The sequence below is a fragment of the Pimephales promelas genome, chromosome 14 (genome assembly GCF_988280905.1).
Source record: "Pimephales promelas chromosome 14, fPimPro1.hap1.1, whole genome shotgun sequence".
NCBI lineage: Eukaryota > Metazoa > Chordata > Actinopteri > Cypriniformes > Leuciscidae > Pimephales > Pimephales promelas.
The window spans coordinates 5,200,828-5,223,409 of record NC_142782.1 but is presented as its reverse complement, the minus strand read 5'-3'; the positions used below and the strand labels follow the sequence as shown (position 1 = coordinate 5,223,409).

The 22,582-nt window shown below is 38.1% G+C and overlaps 1 protein-coding gene across 4 annotated transcripts in view; it reads left to right on the top strand.

Annotated features, from left to right (window-relative positions):
* ntrk2a (neurotrophic tyrosine kinase, receptor, type 2a) overlaps positions 1-22,582 on the top strand; it is a 64,177-nt gene that overhangs the window by 17,618 nt on the left and 23,977 nt on the right. For 2 of the 4 annotated variants that reach the window (XM_089119306.1, XM_089119305.1), the window contains 2 exons: positions 1,238-1,337; positions 9,953-11,356. In XM_089119306.1, coding sequence (XP_088975432.1) covers positions 1,238-1,337; positions 9,953-10,025 — 173 coding nt within the window. In that variant the 3' untranslated portion in view covers positions 10,026-11,356. Of the gene's footprint in view, positions 1-1,237; positions 1,338-9,952; positions 11,357-22,582 lie in introns of those variants that run through there. The other 2 variants (XM_089119304.1, XM_039674878.2) reach the window with 1 other exon arrangement.

Below are 22,582 nucleotides of genomic sequence, written 5' to 3'. Positions count from 1 at the left end.
CCGAATATTACCGACGTTTTTTCGCGCCGTTGGCTAGTGATGTACACAAACAAACAACAGAAGCAGAATTAAAATGAGACAGGTGTTGCTTTATTGTTGTGAATATACATTACATTGTAGTGTATGTAGAGTAATCCCTTAGGCTTGGGCGATAAAGCCTGGCTGTATAATAATTCTCGTTATGTTTGGGCACTGCAGACGGCGTCTGTGAGGGGGTACTATTGCGCAATACCAGCAAGAACACATCTTCTAAATATGTCAGAAGCGTTCTGTGTGCTCGTCACCTCGCGAGTTCGTTCTTCCAAGAACAACTAGCAAGAGCTTTCTTCCCAAGAACACAAGTCTGTTCTATGCATTCTTGGTTTTGAGAAACGGCCAGAATTTTCATTTTTGGGTGAACTATCCCTTTAAGCCACCTTTGATGTATGTTTGTGACCTCTAGATGTCCAATCAGTTTTTAGTATAGTAAACTTGTAAAACTCGCCAAAATCTCTTGCGCATGGAGATTAAAGGGGTCATAAACTGGCTTTTTAAATTTGATTATATTGTTGTCTGAGGTCAACTTATGAGGTTCACTTGGTTTTTACATTCAAAAACATCTAAATGAATAAGTAATAGGCTATTTTCTACCCTAGTTTTGAGCCTACCTCAAAAACGCTCTGTTTTTATGGGCGTCTCGCACTGAAGACTTGGAAGTAATCGCCCACTGCTGTGAGTGGATAACAGTTTTGCATATTATAATGAGTTTCGACTCACTCGTCGCCGGTGCACTTGGGGGAAATTGTTTTGAAAACGTCTAATGTTGGAAAATGGTTGTAAAATATTTTGTATTGCTCGCTCGGTAGCTTGATCCGGTTTGTCATCACAAGGTAGGCCTATGTTATTTAGCTATGCGTGAAATGTACGAATCGGTGGGCGGGGCTAAACCGGCTGTGTTGAAGTAGGCGTTAATCTTCTTCTGCGGGGGTGGTGTTTTATCCTCTTTGACGTCATAGTTCCCCACTTTAAAAAATGAGTCGTTTGCTGAGGCTGGTGCCAATAAAAGCTTTTATTGGACTAACAGGGACGTTTTCAGTTCTGAAACTTAGAACAGGATATTCTTATAACATGATGACCTCTTAGATGTCAAAAGCTCAAGGAAAATTTGATATCTCAGTTCATCACCCCTTTAAGTATTTTTACCCAATGAAGCTTTGAATGCAGTGAGTGGTCTAAAGACTCTTCATTCGGTTTGTAGGTGTACGTGGTCGTGGGAATTGCAGCAATCACATTCACAGGCTTCATCTTGATGCTTGTCATTCTGAAGTTTGGACGCAACTCAAAGTTTGGAATCAAAGGTAAGCACCTCTCGGCTCTGCCAAACCTTCATTAAGGACTGCTTTGGAAAGACACATTGTTCTGGGCGGAATAAGTGGGTTTCCTTTGTGGAAATGGAAAAGAGAAATGCTTAACGGAAGGCTGTGCTTCGACTCTTTAATGAGCTGTAATAATTACTAATACACACTTAATCCATTATAACATTTGTTTCTCATGGAGAATATTGAAGAGGACTTGTTATGCGTTTTTACATTTCCAACTTTCTTTAGTGTTTTGCTGTTCTAAAGCACAAAGTCACTCCAGCAAGAATTAGTCTCTATATCAGTGTCACTGTTTCTGAACTCCCTGAAACGCCTCCATTGTAGTCTTGAGTTTTCTTCCGAGAACGAACATTTCTCGATATTCCACATTTAAATAATTCTCGCCCAAGGCATATGGAAAATAAAGGTCTTTTTGAGTTAGTAGTGTGTTTAGGATTTCCTAAACATGCTCTAAGCTGTTGACCAATCACAACACACTGGTCCAGCCGACCAATCAGAGCACATTGTGCTTTTTGGAGGGAGGGGCTTCATAGAGAACCAAACGTTACTGACAGACTGGGAATTGGAGGAGCTGCAACCATATCAAATATGTGAAAAAAATAAGGAGACTATGAAGACTATGTAAAAGGGCATAATAGATCCTCTTTAAAAAGTGCACACTAACATAGTAAAGTTTACTTAAATAATATTTGCTGACTACTAGATACTAAAGCGTTTTCTTGCATTCTTGTTTGTCTCTCCTAATGATGTGTGTGCCATGCTTCTTGACTAAACATGAGTCCTCTTATAGGGAATAAACCGTTGTGTTGTGGAGGGGTGACTGTTTATCATTTAGTAAGTTTGTTAGAAGATACATTTTCTTAAGAAAGGATTGTAAAAGTGCAGATGTTGCTGGCACAACAATGCTAGTGTGGTTGCCAGGGTGTTGCTACAGTGTATGGTGGTTAAGGTGCTCTGAGTAGTTTCTACTGTATTTCATTGTTATGTTTTTGCTAGGGTGTTTTGGGGGGGTTACAAGGTGATTATTTACTGGTCCTGGTATGATATTCTTGATATTCTGATCGCTATGCCTTGCACTGGCCTTGTGATTTTGGGATATTTTAATGCAAAAATCTTAGGTATTCCACCTTTAATCTACTAACTCTCCTGACTGCTTTGTCGAACCAAATGGCGGATTCGGCAGATGGTGAATTATGATTGGTCAGATCGCCTGTCAATCAAACTCCCAGGACAGAACTGGTTACTTTTCATATGAAATAGTCTCAAATTAAAAATTTTGTCTTTTCTTCAAGAAATTTAAACAATAAATCCGGTTTTGTGGCTCTTTAATGTGTGGTGACGGATCGCTGTAGCGCCTCAGTTAAAGCTGCTCGTGATCTGATCATCTCTTCCTTCTAGTTAATTTATAGCATCAAAAAACGTGAATGAACATCAGAAGGAATGTTGTTTCAATCACGGAAAGACGTCAGTACACAGTTTTTCCACCGACGTTAATCTACTAACTCTCCTGACTGCTTTGTCGAACCAAATGGCGGATTCGGCAGATGGTGAATTATGATTGGTCAGATCGCCTGTCAATCAAACTCCCAGGACAGACCTGGTTACTTTTCATATGAAATAGTCTCAAATTTTAAATTTTGTCTTTTCTTCAAGAAATTTAAACAATAAATACGGTTTTGTGGCTCTTTAATGTGTGGTGACGGATCGCTGTAGCGCCTCAGTTAAAGCTGCTCGTGATCCGATCATCTCTTCCTTCTAGTTAATTTATAGCATCAAAAAAACGTGAATGAACATCAGAAGGAATGTTGTTTCAATTACGGAAAGACGTCAGTACACAGTTTTTCCACCGACGTTAATCTACTAACTCTCCTGACTGCTTTGTCGAACCAAATGGCGGATTCGGCAGATGGTGAATTATGATTGGTCAGATCGCCTGTCAATCAAACTCCCAGGACAGACCTGGTTACTTTTCATATGAAATAGTCTCAAATTTTAAATTTTGTCTTTTCTTCAAGAAATTTAAACAATAAATCCGGTTTTGTGGCTCTTTAATGTGTGGTGACGGATCGCTGTAGCGCCTCAGTTAAAGCTGCTCATGATCTGATCATCTCTTCCTTCTAGTTAATTTATAGCATCAAAAAAACGTGAATGAACATCAGAAGGAATGTTGTTTCAATCGCGGAAAGACGTCAGTACACAGTTTTTCCACCGACGTTAATCTACTAACTCTTCTGACTGCTTTGTCGAACCAAATGGCGGATTCGGCAGATGGTGAATTATGATTGGTCAGATCGCCTGTCAATCAAACTCCCAGGACAGACCTGGTTACTTTTCATATGAAATAGTTTCAAATTTTAAATTTTGTCTTTTCTTCAAGAAATGTAAACAATAAATACAGTTTTGTGGCTCTTTAATGTGTGGTGACGGATCGCTGTAGCGCCTCAGTTAAAGCTGCTCGTGATCCGATCATCTCTTCCTTCTAGTTAATTTATAGCATCAAAAAAACGTGAATGAACATCAGAAGGAATGTTGCTTCAATCACGGAAAGACGTCAGTACACAGTTTTTCCACCGACGTTAATCTACTAACTCTCCTGACTGCTTTGTCGAACCAAATGGCGGATTCGGCAGATGGTGAATTATGATTGGTCAGATCGCCTGTTAATCAAACTCCCAGGACAGACCTGGTTACTTTTCATATGAAATAGTCTCAAATTTTAAATTTTGTCTTTTCTTCAAGAAATGTAAACAATAAATACAGTTTTGTGGCTCTTTAATGTGTGGTGACGGATCGCTGTAGCGCCTCAGTTAAAGCTGCTCGTGATCTGATCATCTCTTCCTTCTAGTTAATTTATAGCATCAATAAAACGTGAATGAACATCAGAAGGAATGTTGTTTCAATCGCGGAAAGACGTTAACACAAATGGCGGATTCGGCAGTGAATTATGATTGGTCAGATCTCCTGTCAATCAAACTCCTGGCAAAGGGTGAATTTGCCCTCCTTTAGTAAATCTGGCCCTTACTGTTAAGCACAGCACAGCTCACACAGAAGAGGGTTTCGTTTGGTCAGCGCGATAAATCTGCATGGGGAAATCTTTCGCCTTTTGCTAGCGAAAATTTGCCGAACATCAGTAAATGTGACCGTTCATAATCTGACCCTCAGATTTTCATTGTTTTATTCCCCACATATACGCGTGTTTGCGTTTGTCTTGCTCCTGACAGCTTGATAGTCAGTTGGTCTCTGAGTGGGAGCGTGTGATTGTTTTTGTGGTTTCTCTGAGAGGAAGTGTCGAGTTAGACGTCCTAAGGGGCTTATTTTCGCACAGTGGTCTTGAGTGTGTGTGTAAGTGCCTCCTTGGTTGTCCACAAGCACAAAATACATGATTACTTACTTATATGAAGGTTTCATGCCTGTATTTTTTTATCCTAATTATGCTGTAATTCACTGCGTGAATGTGTTTTTACTATCTTTTAAAAAAAAATTATACAAATCATTTACTAAGAATAAGGATTCAAGTGAAAACTTTATTTCTAGATTCTTTAAACCCAGCGCGTTCTCAAAGTTTCGGACCCGACTGTAGATACACACACAAACACATCTCACTGCAGCATGAGAAAAGCAGAGCCATTCAGAGAGGAGCGGAAGTGGAGTGGGAACGAGGAGCGAGGTGAAATTGTAGCCCTCGGGTTCAGGAAGTGTGGGTGTCTGCAGAGATGCAGTTCTCCATCTGCCTGACAGAGAGAGTCAGCAACCTTGTGCTTATCAATGATTCAGAGGCCAGGTATCAGTTTTCTCTGGTTTGGACGAATCAAAAAAATCAATAAAGCTTGTCAAGGTCAGAAGTATCATCAGTCCTTGACTCGTGGTCTTTGGTTAACAAACTAAAGGTGCTCCTCACCCTCAGCCTCTCTCCACCATCAGACGTGAAGGTTTTTATAGGAATGTCCCTCTTCAAAACAACATTTTAACACTTTGAACATGACTCAAACAAACCAAAAACCGTGTTTTAAAACAATGCACGTGGAATAGAAGTCTGGGGAAAGGCACTGCTATGGAAAAGACTGTTTTGAAAGTTATATCCAATATTTCAACTTGAGCATGACCATGGAAATCACACCAGTAACTTTCACATGGATATTAGAAAGAGTCTGTTTACGTTGGTAACACTTTACAATGAGCTTCCATTTGTGAACCGCAACAGTTAACTACTACAAACTAAACATTTTATAATCTATAATATTAATTTCAACATTTACTAATAAGTCGTTAAAATCAAAAGTTGTATCCTTGAATGTTTTTTAATGGACGAGCTAACATTAAACTAGAAATTAATTTACTTTGTTATTTTTAATGTTTACATTCATACTGTAACAAATGCATTGTTCATTAGTTAATATTAGTTCATGTTAAAGGAGACCAGGTCTACCAGTCGATCTACGAATGCAGAATCTCATATGGTCCGTTGTTTCCGGAAGAAACACAAACACGAACCATTTTCTTCTCTTCAATATGTACATAGACTACTGTTCGCGCTCACCTTATCACCTTATTCACATCTCACCAGCGCACTTGGATCGGCGTTCGTAGATCGACTGGTAGAGACTATTTTTCAAAGATGGCTTCTTCCTGTATTCGCGAAGTTGACTGTGTGTATAAAATATCTTCTTATTAAACTGTATGGACACTGAAAAAGTTCTCAACGCTTCGGTTTGAATGTAGGGACCCTTATTATGCTGTCGTGTTACTGTGGGGCTATTTTGAGCCTTGTTAGTGGTTATAACAAGCGATTTTTATTTGTCATTACTCTATGCCCCATATACTAGCGTTATACTAGCGTTATAGGCTAAACTGTTTTTATAGATAAAACTATTTACATTCGGCAATCATGAAAACAAATCTCAGATAACGGTTGACTAGGTAACAATGTGTAATTAGACCAAAGGTTCATTTTGCGCTGGAGTTCTCCTTTAACCAACAGGACCTTATTGTAAAGTGTTACCGCTAACAATTATGTTGGTAATGTAGACCAGGATGTCTAACCCGATCGCATGAGAAAACATGGCTAGTTTACGAGGTGGTGATTTGTACAATGTGAGTCAAAAAAGGAATGATTTTTTGGGGGGAGAAAGCAAGCATGAAGGTCCACCCCTAAACATAACCGCCACTGGGGTGTAAGCTATCGTCAATTATACATCAATAATTTAGTCCTGATTCACTTAGCGTTCAAGCTGTCATTTTTAAGACAGATCCTAAAGATGTCCAAAAACAATCAAATAAATGCTAGATGCTATAGATAGAGCTTAACTTCTTTTAACGCAGAACATTCCTTTAAATAACACAAAATACACAATGAATCTAGGGCTAAAGCACCGATGTGCGTTTTGTAACTGTAAAAAAATATATAATATTTAGGTACTAAATTTATAAGAAATTTAAACTTGTGTTTTTGATCACATTATTTGAAAGAACTATTAAATCACAACCAGTGTCATAGATCTAGATGAGGTGCACGAAAGCTGTGGATGTTGAGTTTGTGCAGTAAAACGTCCAGCCGGTAGGTCAAGGGCACATTACAGTTTCTGAGCGCATTGATGGTTCATTATTGTGACGAGAGCATTCAATATTCAAGTGCATTCAAGCATTCGAGTGGCTGACAGATACTAGATGTCTAGAGAGCATGGAGGCTGTTATAATGTCAATATTTTTATGCAAGTACACAATTTAATGACAACAAGAGATGTACACTATATTGTTTAAATTAAATGAACACTTATTGTACACAATGCTTCAATTACTGATTCAAGTAAATGTTGATTACTTAAAAAAATATATAAAATATAAAAATACATTTCTACTACTTCCTTCTTTTATTTTCTGTTAAACAAATCCGCAAAAGTCTTGGTTATAATGAGACATTTGTAGTGGTAGTGAATGGTGCTAATTCGTTAATGTTCAAATTCTCACATTTTCAATAGTATCACCACAACATGTTAACATGTTTTTAGTTTGAGTTTTTCTTTGTAAAGTTGTTTTATACAATTTTACAAAACAATGGCCGTAAAATGAAGTATTATTTATATACTATTATAGCCAATAATTAGTATTTTAAATTAAATATTTTAATTGTATTTTTCAGTTTTCATTATAGTTTTAGTCATTATGTTATGATTTATCATTTTTTATATTTTGGATTCGCCATTTTGTTTTATTTCTAGTTTGGATTTGTCATTTTGTTCTATTTCTAGTTTGGATTCGCCATTTTGTTTTATTTCTGCTTTATTTCAATTACAATTTAAATTTTTTTTACTTTTTAGTTTTAGATAACAATAACATAGCAAAAATGTTGTCGATTTAACGTAACTTGTATTGAACCGAGAATGTTCGACATGCAACTACTTGAAAAGAATCCATTAGCTTTTGTATTAATACGTTATTACATTGTAATTACTAGTTAATTACAACATATAACTAAAGTACATTTTGTGGATCTACTTGTAATCAAACATTTGAATATGTATGTAATATGTGTAACGGGCACTGCAATGTAAAGTGATGTCATTTAAAGTTACCCTTTCGTTCTTCTGTTTCATCATCGGTGATAAGATTGCTTGTGGTATATTTGTCTGGTAAAGGTTAAAGTTCACTTTGAAATTAATTTAGTTCACTTTGAAATTAATTTTTGATATGTTTTAGCTTACCTCAAGGGCATCCAAGATGTAAGTGTCTTTGTTTCTGCAGTATTTTCAATTTTGATATTTTTAGGTCAAACCGTTGTTGTCTGTCAGTCAAATAATGCAGGTCTATGGTCACCACCTCAAAGAGCATGCACAGAGAAGTCCAAATTAAACATGATTTAATTACTCGTAAATGTAAGTACACATTGATGGCCTAAGACACGAAATGAGCGGTTTGTGTGAGAAAACTAACAGTATTTACATAGTTTTTACCACTTGTAACCATGCCACGTCCAAGTAATCTGAGGGCGTGGGCGCTTCGGTGTGCCCAAGCGATGGAAAGTGCCGGAAGTGATCTCTTGCATGGTTGCAAAAAAAAAAAAATCAATGTTGTCGGTTTATATATCGAAATCGTCTTCCATTGGGTTTTTCTGTATATCTAAATATGTTTAGATCTTCACAGTGAAGGGTAACACTTCTGAAATCTATGTACACGCCCGAGAGGTCACTTCCGGCGCTTTCCATCGCTTGCTCAGACCAAAGCGCCCGCTCCCTCAGATTACTTAGTAAAAATGTAAAAATGCAGTAAAAATGATATAAATACTGTTCGTTTTCTCACACAAACCGCTCGTTTCGTGTCTTAGGCCATCAATCTGTACTTACATCTACGAGTCATTAAATCATGTTTAATTTGGACTTCTCTGTGCATGCTCTTTGAGGTGGTGACCATAGACCTGCATTATATGACTGACAGACAAGAACGGTTTGACCTAAAATATCAAAATTAAAAAATACTGCAGAAACAAAGACACCTACATCTTGGATGCCCTTGAGGTAAGCTAAAAAAACACACCAAAAATTAATTTCAAAGTGAACTATCCCTTTAAAGGGCTCATTTCAATGAATTCTTTAAAGGGTTGGTTCACCCAAAAATGAAAATTCTATCATCGTTTACTCACCCTCATGTTGTTCCAAACCTCTATGTGTTTATTTGTTCTGCTGAACACTAAGGAAGATATTTGGAAGAAGGTTTTAATCAAACAGATCTCATTCCCCATTGACTACCATAGTAGGAAAAACATACTAAGGAAGTCAATGGGGAATGAGATTTGTTTGATTAAAACCTTCTTCCAAATATCTTCCTTTGTGTTCAGCAGAGCAAATAAACACATAGAGGTTTGGAACAACACAAGGGTGAGTAAACGATGATAGGATTTTCAGTTTTGGGTGAACTAACCCTTTCAGCGAACAGAATAAGCCCTGATTTAGCTTTCTAAAAACTCTCATTACCGAACGGCGACTTCCGCCTGTCATTCAGAGTGCGCTCGGTTCTTAAAGTGTGTGTGTGTGTGTGTTCAGAACTTGGGGGTGGACCTGCCTTCCCACCACACGCATAGTTGCCATAGTTGCAAGCGTCATAGTTACTCTGTTCCAACGATGAATCATTCTCACAGAGCATGAATCACCATTAGCCGAGATCACAAACACATTCACTTGTGTAACACGCACAAACATGCCTAAAAATATGACACTTATGTATCTGAGTTGTCTTCTCTCTGGTTAGCGATCACTAGGGCTGCGTTCACATGCACAGTCAATCCAAATCCCATTATATGTCTATCCGATTGGAATCTGATCTGTGCAACAACACAACTTTATATCTGCAGCGACTTTCAGCATGACTAACCATCCCTCTTTTGTACGTCTGCCACACAGCTTTTGACTTTAACCTCTAGATGCTAATAACATTTTAGCAGTTTGCATTCCAAAAGGTCTGAAATTATTCGTTTTATTTATCGTTTTCATTTATTATTAGATAATTCAGTTTACAATTTCTGTTTGTTTTTTCAGTTTCGTACGTTGTATTGTGTTGATTATGTTGTGTTGTGTTTTTTATGATTTGTTTTGGTTTCTTTTTAGGTTTTGTTTTATTTCACAATGTTCCCGTCGAGGTTGTGGCGAGATAGGAATGACTGTGGTCACACCAGACTGAACTGGACCGAGAATTTATGGACCATTTTGGGAGAGAGGTTTATGGCTGACCCCACGTGCAACACGCCAAGCCATCTAGCCAATCATACGATAGCTCATTGTACAGGGTGGATTCTTATTGGTTGTTGCAGAAGAATGGTTCTCTAACTAACCCATGCAGTGGGGGAATGGTGTGACCTGGTCTCGTACTTGTGCCGAGTGGAATAAACGGGTGAATCCGTCACTGGGTTTACCGTAAGCTGCTAGAATCTGTGTCAGTGGGCAAATGAACCCTTGATGCTTTAAGAGAGAAGGACAGATCGCACCCAAATGGAGTCGCTCATAAATGAATCATGCCAGATGGGCCTTTTTCACCCCGTTCACACATTTAATGACCAGATAGCAAAGTGACAGCTGAACCATAAAGATTTGCACGTACTGAAAACAGACACACACAAAAATATGTACGAGACAGTGTCTTGTTCAACCTTTCATATTTATGTACTCTGTAAAAATGAATATGCTTTTCTAATCAAAAAAAATGTGGCAACAGATTACAAACAATATTATTAATTAAATTGAACAAATAATCAAAATAATTCCTTAAAAGATAACCATTTAAAGTGAGTAAAACTTACAGAAACAACCCAAAAAAACATAAATTGAAGTCACCATTATGGTGATCAGTGTTTATTTTAAAGTTCCGGTTTTCTCCTTCAGTGATTCTGCTTGCTAACGTCAGGTGTTTTCAATGTTGGCAATATAAAATAACGAGTTCTCAATTAATATTTGACGTCTGTCTGTTAGTGAGATATTTTTGTTAAATTTTTCGGTGTAAACTTTACTCATTTTAAATGGTTAACTCTTAAGGAATAATTTGATTAATTATTACTCAATTCTAATTTGTTAAATTGAATTAATAATATTGCTTGTAATCTTATATTGATTAGATAAAGGATATTGATTTTTACAGTGGCAGATAACACACTTTTAATATATATTTTTAATTGTGAAGATTTGTGGCCACTATTAGAAAAACATATTTTTCAAGTCCTTTATTTGCTTATGGCAACTTTCTCACAATCAAATCTTGTGTTTGAATATGCACTTTCATGCAGAAATCACATTATGGAAGTAAAATGGGGACGAATAACCATTTCAACAAAACTGCATTCACGCAATTGTTTAATCCCTGTATTTTGCGAAAAAGTGTACACGTTGTTTATCAACACAAACAAAAGTTTCACTTTAGACATCATAGGCTCACTAACATACAGAAAGTGTAAAATGTAGTTCATTTTAACTGGACATGCACAGCTGCATACTTTTATTCATAAAATGATTTTATCTTTATGTTTGTTTTTGTTTGATTTACTGTGTCGTGTCAATAGACTTTTGGAGCTTTGATTTTGTTAATACGATATATAATCGATATAACAACCCCAAAGTTCATCGGGAGTTTTGTTATTTCTGCAAAATGAGATTGCAAATCAAATGATTTATCAAAATATCATGAAAACAAGCAAGAGATGGTGGTGCATTTAATGAAATGCTTTCTTGTGTCTGGACGCCATCATCGCTTTAGTGGTTCTGACAGAAAAGCTCTTTGACGTGCATAAAAAAACAATCCGTCTCATGTCCCAAAGTGGAGGTGGAAGAATTTCCTCTTTTGCCCCCCCCCCCCCTCCTACTCTTTCTCTCTCTCTGTGTGTGTCTCTCTCACACACAAACACAGATGTCCAGAATGAAAGGCGTAATGCTCGGAGGCAGTGATTGGCTTAGAGACTGAAACTGTAAGGTGAAGTCTTCGGCATTCCTGCGAAGACCTTTGGGTGACGTTGAATATCCAAGATCCCGGGTGCAGCTCGGAAAAATGAGAAGCTCTTTTTGAAACCACACTCTTAGAAAAAAGGGTTCTATATATGAAGCATAGGGTTCTTTCCTCAACTCCAAAGAACCTTTCATGCTGAAAACGGTTCTATAATGACAAGAAAGAACCATTTTGGCACAGAGGTTCTTAATAGGCTATTATTCATTCATATATTACATTATTCTGCAACATTTTGTAGTTGTAATTAAATTATTGTTTATTAAACTGTTTTAGTAACTTAATATCACATTTTAATCATGCTGATTTTTGGAGGAGAAAAACTGAAATGGCACTCTTCGTGTCATATTGATTAACTACATAAAATGATATACATATATATCATTTTATAAATGTATAAATATAATGAAAATGTATAGAAAATGTATAAATATATACATTTTCTAACCCCCATATTTTGTGATCATTCACATTCATAAATACATTTTAGGGTTTTGATGTTTGTCAATAATATGAAATATTTAATCCGGAAAGGACAAAACAAATGATAATGAAAAGGTTCCATGTAGAACCTTTTCCTGGTTACAAAGAACCCTTATTATTGAACCCTTAAGGTTCTGTATAGAACCTTTTACGTATTCCAGATACGTAGCTCTGATAGAACCTTTTAAGGTTCTATATAGAACCTTTTCTTCTAAGAGTGAAACTTCATTGTGAGTGGCAGTTTGATAAAGGCATGGCCACACTGTAAAAAATAGTCCTGTAAAAATACGGTAAACTACTGGCAGCTGTGGTTGCCAGCATCATACCGTAAAAATACGGTGTGTTACTGTTTTTGAAATTAACAGCTAAATATACTGTATCGTTGTCAGCTAAAGTATTAAACTTTAAATTAACAGCTATATGCTCTAACACAAAAACAGTAACACACCGTATATTTACGGTATGATGCTGGCAACCACAGCTGCCAGACAGTAGTTTACCGTTTTTTTTTTTCGGGATTATTTTTTACAGTGACCGTCCTTTATCAATTGGACTTTAGGGGACACACGGCCCCCCTTCCTCTTACTCACACTGGGACCCTTCTCATGCTTGGGACGGCCCTGGGCTTTGCATTAAAGGAGTAGTTCACTTTAAAAAAAAAAACTTGTGCTGATAATTTGCTCACCCCCATGTCATCCAAGATGTCCATGTCTTTTTTTCTTCAGTCGAAAAAAATTTATGGTTTTTGATAAACATTCCAGGATTTTTTTCCATATAATGCACTTTACTGGTAACCAAACGGTTCAAGGTCCAAAAGACACTTTCAGTACAAACTGCAAACTGTTCAAAGGGCTTTAAACGACACCAGGCGATGAATAAGGGTCTTATCAAGCGAAACGATCGCTCATTTAAATAAAATAACAAAGTTTAAGTTTTATAAGCTCAAATGGTAACCTTGCTCTGTTCTGTGATGCGCGTAAGTGACTCTCTTTTTCGAACTCGTCCATCAAAATGAACAAATCTTTTCCCGAGTCAATTCATTCATTTTGTTTGTTGAATGAACCAAATGACATGAAAAAAGATTAGTTCATTTTTATAAACGAGTCACGAACGTGCATCACAGAACAGAGCAAGGCGAGCATTTGTGCTTATAAAACTTTTTTTTAAATGAGCAATCGTTTCGGTCAGTACGCCGTGCTTTGGGCACTCGGGAGCATTCTGGCAGCGCTACATTTTTTCCGTGGAGACGTTTCGTTGCTATGGTACAGAATATCCGCAGCACAGATTACTTGTCACTGATTTCGCAGATAATTTGTTTCATACTAAAAGCTCTGCCAGTTAATGTTGTTATACAGAAAGAATGTTGTGACAGTTGGTCAGTGTGGTTTAGTCCCGCCCCTCCTCCACTGTGATTGGACGGCTGGGTAAAAAGGGACAGTGATGAGTGCTGCGTTTTATCCAAAGTTAAAATTGTTTCAACTTTCGGCGACCAGTAAAAAAAGTGAAAAAAAAAACCACTCAGCGCCTCGTTACGCTCGTGGCGTTTTAAAAACGTGGCGCTCCCATTGAAAACAATTGGAAAAACGCTTTGGTGGACACGCAGCCTAACTGTTGACCTGCTGCTTCACAATGAAAAATATGGATGTCAAAAAAAGTGATGCGTGTTTATGGACAGTTTTTCTTTTAATCTGATCTTCTGTTATCATTTCCGTCGTATAATGTGTTGTATTATGTATAAACCTGCTAGGCAGCCCATCAGCCACTCCCCAATGTCCTGCGTGACACTTTTATTTAGATGGTTGCCGTCCTCCCTTCTGTGCACAACATCTGTTCTCTCGATATGATTTCTCTTTCCATTCCTGAGAGCCACAGTCCCTCCTCTGACCCCTGTGAACATGCTCTTTTTATGACAAATATTTTCTTTTCTATACCCAGAAAATATTCAAAGGGTCTCGTGTTGATTTAGAAGTCCAGACAAATCTCTCAACAACTCTGTGACCAAAAAAAAAAAGACAAATAAAAGCGTATAGTCTTTAAAAAATCTAACTTTTCACCTTTGGGCTATGTGGTTGCTTTCAAACATGCTGAGTGATGCACTCCATTTTAAACAACCCCCAATGTGATGACACATGGTTAGAAAAGAAAATCATTAGTATCGTCACTTTAAAAGGTTTAGCTTCCAAACTGGACATAACATTCCAGTTATTTTATGTTTGGAGTGAAGGATGTTGATGATTTTGAATCCATCTGTGTTTTCATTGGACATGTACTTTCAAAGAGAAATGCTCATGGGGGAAGGCTGGGCTATGTTTGGAAAAGCACACTGCCATAGGTCCCTTGCTAATTTATATATGTATATTACTCACAGTATTTATACGTCAAAACTTTAGGGTCAGATGGATTTGTTTTGAAATAAATTAATAATTCTATTCAGTTAGGATCCATTCATTTGACCAAAAGTTTCAGTAAAAAGAGTTATGTAAGTTACATAAAGATAATTAAAAAAAAATAAAAATCTATTTCAAATAAATGCTGTCCTTCTGAGCTTTACATTCTTCATAGAATCCTTGAAGAAGTTTTGTGGTTCCACAAAAATATTAAGCAGCACAAATTTTTAGTGTCTTTTAAGATGCAAATTAGCTTATTAGTCTGATTTGATCACTTGACACTGACGACTGGAGTAATGATGCTTAACTGAATTCACACGAATAAATTAAAATATATCAAAATAGAAAATATAGTAATATTTCACAATTTTAGCCTACTATATAATTCATCAAATAACTGTAGCCTTGATGCGCATATTAAAGGTGCAATGTGTAACAAAGTTGAGTATCTATTAACAGAAATGCAATATGACATCCATAACTATGTTTTCAGTGGTGTATAAAGAACTTACTTAATTAACCGTAATGTTTTTATTACCTTAGAATGAGACATTAATAGCTCCATAACCGAGGGAATCCCCTTCTATGAAGGTCGCCATGTTGTGACGTCATATTCCTACCGTAGCCGAACGCGAACACACAGTGCTACAGAACGCGTTTCATCACTACCTTGAAAGAGAAGTAGCGGAAAGCTGGAAGCTAGCCTTACACTCCGTGAGTAGTGACTTTTCCCTTGTGAGTGGTGTAAAATATGTAGTTGGGATTGTTTCATGTAACTTAGTTCTCCCTCGCTGTGTTATGGGTTTGTTATGTTGGGGATAGATGTGCTGTTACGTTCGTGAGACAGCTGATGATTAGTATTCATGTCATTGACCGTAAAACAGTACGTTACAGGAATCACTAACCCGTCGATAGAGACTTTTACTAAAGTCTTTTATCACTAAAGTCGATCGCGAAGATTTTTCAAAATCAGAGAAAAAAAGCCTATTGTGTGTAGTAAATAGTATCTATGGGATGCGGAGATGACATGATTGTAACAGCGCGCGCAGTTCCGACCTTTGGACTCGTGCGGACGCGTCCCAGCTCAGCCACAGTAACAGCTCATATTAGCCAGCTAAACTATTACTAACCTGTTAGAAAAAATATATAGCTGCTCCCTCGCTGTATTATGGGTTTGCTACAGTATGTGGGGATAAATGTGCTGCTGGTTACGTTTGTGAGACAATCAGCTGATTAATATTATTTTATTAAATTATATATTAAAACCCTTGATCCTCACCTGACTATGGCTTTGTAAACAGTATTCATGATGTGGTTTATAATGGACTGTGGTACAGAAACAGTGACAATGTTACACACTCTTGGCTTACTCTGGCTATTCTCTGCTGTCTCAGCCGACGAGATGTTTGTCCCGTTTTAGCAACCGTAGCTTCTTCGAAAGGGAGGGGTGAGCAGTGGGCTGAGCCCTTAGTGCAAACTTGGTGCAAACTCGCAACCGAACCACTAGATGTCGCTAAAAGTCACACATTGCTCCTTTAAAAAAACACTTAAATATTGTATGTTTACTACAATCCCCATACAATTGAATGGTAGTGTACAATTGCCAAAATGCAAAATGTGCATCCCACAATGCAATGCATCTGACTTGATCTTCCATCTCCAGTGTAACAAGTGAACTAGAAGTAATAACAGCCCAAAAAATGTTTTACACTTGCTGTATTCGTGACAAGGTCATGTGACAGCATTAATCATTCCATAATAGTGTTTTTCATACTGTAGTATAACCAAATAAAGTATATACACATACTGTAGTATGCTAGTATTTATTGTGAACACAGCCCTGGTCACCATTCACAGTGTCAAATCTGAGAGCAGTCTATTTTTAACGTTCTTAATTTAGGTTTATGGGAGTTTAGGATAGATTTTCATCTCAGACCAGTGACAAAATGTGAATGCAACACATTAGGAAGAAAGAGAGAGTGTTTTGCGTTGTTACTTGAACTTCCTGTGACCTTGGGGTCTTCAGGAGGAAGAGGGGCTGGAGTTTTACTGTCACACGAGAGGATGAGGGTGTTTTTGGTCTTTAAAAATAGCAGCGGGCATTAAAAGCGAGAAAAGCGATCAATCTCTGTTATTTTTGGGAATATGATATTTTCCTCTTCATGCTCTGGCTTGAAAGAGCGCTCGGCACAGGGGTCCCAGTCAGTATTGCTGTGTAACCGAAATCCAATCCTGAAAACAATCCATCCGCTGCTGTCCTCTCTCGACGCTCTTTCCTTCCCACCCCTCATCCATCCATCCATCCATCCGTCCATCCATCCATCTCTTCTCATTAACTCCTCGGATCGATAGATCACTTCCTCTCTGCTAGCAAGAAAAAGAGTTTAAGAGTGTGTAGACTGGCTGGGTTTTCTTACAAACACACACACACACGAATGTGTGCAAGAGCTCTGGATTCAGCCTGAGAGTATCTGTGTGTATTTTGGCCCATTCACTGAATATGCATCTGAATGTCCTCATTCAAAACAACTGAAAACCAACCAGTGATTTTCACTTGCATTTCTGTCTTCGAACATGTAGTCTATTTGACATTTTTGTGTGCTATACATGTAAATACAGTGGGGCCAAAAAGTATTTAGTCAGCCACTGATTGTGCAAGTTCTCCTACTTAGAATAATGAGAGAGGTCTGTAATTTTCATCATAGGTACACTTCAACTATGAGAGACAAAATGAGAAAAAAATCCATGAAATCACTTTGTAGGATTTTTAAAGAATTTATTTGTAAATTATGGTGGAAAATAAGTATTTGGTCACCCACAAACCAGCAAGATTTCTGGCTCTCACAGACCTGTAAAGGCGGGCATACACTGTGCGATGTCTGTGCGATTTCAGCAAGGTACCTACTCACACTGAACGAGTAAATCGCATGCGATGCAAAGCCAAAGTTCAGGATTTATGTGCTCACACGAGCTGCGACTTCACTGCTCACACTATACGTGTAATATCTGCGATAACCCCCTGGATTGCGCCTATTTACGTATGTATGTATCCAGAGATATTGTCAAAACAAGTATCTGCTATCAGTATCAAGATGATTTAGTATTTTCAATTTATGCATTTAATTATTATTATTATATTATCATTATTAGGGGAGGCCTATAGGCTAATTTTACTATTAAATTGATCCGCTATTATAATTAATTTGCCACGCAATATTTTCACAGCACATAACCAACGTGCTGTGAGGATAATAAAATATTAATCTTACTCCTCATTAAAAATTGTCTAAAACATTTAGGTCGATTACAATGAATTATATACATATAAAATAACTATTAACAGTCTATAATATGTCCGAACATTGCCATTATTAATCATCAATGAAAATTAAAAACAGGTTTATTTCAAAAACATTGTTTGACAAAATAATAAAAGAGGTGTTACATATCAGGTGGCTTGAAGACGGTGGGTAATATTATCCATTTTGCAACACGAACTGGAGGTAAGCAACAGTAATTTGTAGCTCGTTTTTATTTTCATTTTATTTTTGCTGCAGATGAAATGGTTAAACTTCTGTTTTCGCGCAGGTGCAGTGAGGGAAAAAAACACTGAGTTTAGGGCAATCGGTTCGTAGCTTTGCTTCAACTGTGCGATATAGTCACGAGGAGCGACCAAAATTTCTGACATGCCAGAAATTCATCCGACCATCCGATTGTCGATCGTGAGAGGTTAATCGCCTCTCGTTTCTCCCTGTACACTGCACGAACACTGCACGACAAACGACGCACGACAAAGCTGAAAATCGGTCCGACACGAAAATGAGTCGCACGAGTCAGAATTCGGCTCAAAATCGGACGAAAATCGCACAGTGTATGCCCGCCTTAACTCTTCTGTCCTCCACTCGTTACCTGTATTATTGGCACCTGTTTGAACCTGTTATCTGTATAAAAGACACCTGTCCACAGCCTCAAACAGTCACACTCCAAACTCAACCATGGCAAAGAGCTGTCGAAGGACACCAGGAAGAAAATTGTAGACCTGCACCAGGCTGGGAAGAGTGAATCTACAATAGACAAGCAGCTTGGTGTGAAAAAAATCAACTGTGGGAGTAATTGTAAGAAAATGGAAGACCACTGATCATCTCCCTCGATCTGGGGCTTATCCCGTGGGGTCCAAATGATCATGAGAACGGTGCGCAAAAATCCTAGAACTACACGGAGGGACCTGGTGAATGACCTGCGGAGAGCTGGGACCAAAGTAACAAAGGCTACCATAAGTAACACACTACACCGAGAGGGACTCTAATCCTGCAGTGCCAGGCGTGCCCCCCTACTTAAGCCCGTCTGAAGCTTGCTAGAGAGTATATGGATGATCCAGAAGAGGATTGGGAGAATATCATGTGGTCAGATGAAACCAAAATAGAAGTTTTTGGTAAAAACTCAACTCGTCGTGTTTGGAGGAAGAAAATGAAAATGATGATGAAAATTACAGACCTCTCTCATTATTCTAAGTAGGAGAACTTGCACAATCAGTTGCTGGCTAAATACTTTTTGGCCCCACTGTAAATACATCATGTAAATATTTAATAGTTTATATTAACATATTTCATATTCACATATTTTAGCTAAATTTTGCGGACAAAAATTGAATGTCGATAGTATAGTAATGCATGAAGCACCATACACCAAAGCCACTTTCAAACCAAGCACCATAGGGGATTATCACGCTGATACGTAGCAGTGTTGTAGTCGAGACCACCTCACTCGAGTCCGAGTTGACACAGAGACCAGAGAGAGTCGAGTCCGAGTCAAGACCGAGTCCATAGAGAGTCGAGTCCGAGACCAGAGACGGTCGAGTCCGAGTCGAGACCGAGACCAGTGAGGGTTGATTACCTAATTTACTTTTATTTACTTAGAGAAATCCTTTTTTTTTTTTTTACTGAATTTACTTAGAGTTTAAAAAATATGATCAGTTTAGGGTAAAAAGGCCACATAGTAGGTGGTGTTAAAAGTAATTTTATTACAATTTGTCATGCGCAGTTGCGCACTAGAAAATCACCAATCACTGGGCGTGTCAATCAATTTAAAGAAATATTTTATTAACATACATTAATAACCATGAAAAATATTTTGAATTGAACTCGAGTGGACTCGGGAATAATTCAGAGTCCTAAAAAAAAAAAATGTTCGAGTACGAGTCAATTCCGAGTCCAAATGGACACGAGTCCATGACGAGACCAAGACCATTAAAATATGGTCTCGAGACCGAGTCCGAGACGAGTCCGAGTCTCGAGTACTACAACACTGATACGTAGTACTTCCGGATTCAGTGATCTTTGTGCACTGCCACTTCCGTTGAATCACCGTTCTCGCTGGCAAACTGATGAAGGACTACACTAAGTTTATTTATACAGCATCCCTGGTAAATTAGTCTGATTCACTAAAGTGCCGGCTGCAAACAAACGTGCTTCCTTGTTTTAATTTAAAGTTTTAATCCACTTCTTCCTTATACTCAATTCAGTCGGGAATCCATGAAAACTAACGTAGGGTTGGCGTTGTTGGTTAGATTTACAAAGTGGAACAGAGCAGTGACATATATAGCCTTCGTCTCAGCCATTGTTGAACTGCGTCGGAAGTGGACATGCACAAAGTTGACAAATCCCGCCCATGAAACCCGGAAGCGTGATAATCCCCTATTCTTGTTGGTTTCTGTTCATGAGTCGCCGGTCCTCCACGGTCCCTTGACTCTAACGGCCCGTCCATCACCGGTACACCTCAGCCCTTCATCCCATCGAGCTCATCCTTCACTCTGGCTCCAAACCCCCAACCCTCTGCCTTGCACCTCAGCGCCTGCAACATCGCCCTGGTCCTTCATACCTCCGACTTCGCCTTGGTTTCTGGCCCACCTGACTCCGACTCGGCCTGCAGATTCGTCCTGGTCAACACGGCCCTCAGCCCTCCAGCGAGCTCGGGTTTGCCAATTCCACCTTGGCCTCCACTGGCCCCTCAGTGGTTCCTCCCTCCATCAGACCTTCCCTGGAGTCTTCCACCTGGGGGTCCTGGCCCTCCTTCCCACCCCTTTGGGGATAATAGCACCTCCCCCCACCACTTCGGTGTTAACAGTGCTAGGAGGCACTGTCCAGGAGGGGGGTGTAATGTAACGTATGGCCTGATCGGTTTTTGCTTGCTTTGTCAAGAACTTTTAGTTAGTTGTTTTCCTGTATCTTAGTTACCTTCTAAGATACGTAACTTCTGTCAGCATTTACTCACCCTCAAGTTGTTTCAAACCTGTATGAAGTTCTTTCTTCTGCTGAACACAAAGATATTTTGAAGATTGCCGGTAACCAGGAACAAAAGTACTATCTATAAAAGGACTACCGACATCCTTCAAAATATCTTTGTGTTCAGCAGAAGAAAGAACTTCATACAGGTTTGAAACAACTTGGTGGTGAGTAAATGATGACAGAATTTACATTTTTAAGTGAAGTATTCCTTCAACTTCTCATCAAAATAAACATGTGTTACAACCTGTCACTCACATGACATCACAGCAATAGCAAACCACAACCATCCAATTTATTCCCCAAGGATAAGATCAAGTCCCGCCTGCCGTTTCACTTGAAAATACGTCACAATAGGGACGAAGTCTTCTGTTTCATGCTGAACTTATCTTTGGTTTAAAAATGCATGCACTGTTTGTGCAGTTCTAATGGGAATTGTTAAACAGTTCCTAGATTTTGGCCTACTCTCGGGAATGGGAACCTCTGATTGACAGACATGAGAGTTTTCACTGGATGATTTTTAAAAGGTCAAAGATGTAAGAAGGTGCTTAGTACTTTAAACATTTAAAAAGAAAGCAAGAACACTTTAATTTTATAATTGGGTTTGCCAGTGTAGCCAGTGCAGAAACACTTAAACAGGAGTAATATGTTCACGTTTTAATACGTTCAAGTCTTGCTGTCGCATTTTGAACCATTTGAAATCAAGACGAATGGCTGAGTCCCAAATACAGGGAGTTGCAGTAAAGTAAAAGTGTGAATCACTGTTTTAAACTTGAAGTGACTTCCCTTTATCCAAAGCTCTTAGTCGGTATATAGCATTTCATGGGGGCTTTAATGAGTGAATATTTCATATAAACCCATGCACAAACCAAAGCAGTGTTACAAAGCTGATAGCTTTAACCCAGTGTAATTGTATTAAGTGTATTATCATGTCTGAATAGGACAATTGTGAGTTTCGATTCAAAGACAGCATCATGTAAATCACCGAGTGTCATGTATCTCAAGAGACCTTCAACATTCAATTACCCCGTGAACAGCAGAGAGAATCAATAGACTGGCCTGAGTTCTGTCCGGCCTCAGGCTCATGCGCTGTAATGTCAGGACCCCTGGTCACTTGGTCACTCCTGATTGTCTCCTCTTTCGTCGACTGCCTCTCTCTCGTTATTTTGCCCTCTTCACCCTCACCAGACTGCAGTCTGACCCCTGTCGCTTAACTCCATTTGCAATGATTTTTGCAGTGAAACAAGTACTGAACGGCAATCAATCAAGCTGATGTGAAGCCTTTGTGTGTTGATAAAAAATATATAAATGTAAACATTAAAATGCTTAATTTATAAATAATATATAACAATGTATGCTTAATATATAATATAATAGACTATAATAGACTAATTAGAGGTGCTTGACAAAGGCAACACCATTGTTATTGCTCATACTTATTATTATATAACAGTAAATGAAGGATGATGTGTCTGAAAAATGGAGTAATGATGTTGAAAAGTCATTTTTTTATCACTGGAAACATTTTAACCTGCAATAATATGTATCTTTTAAGTTGAAAAGACTTTATTATTATGTATTTTTTTATTATTATTAATAT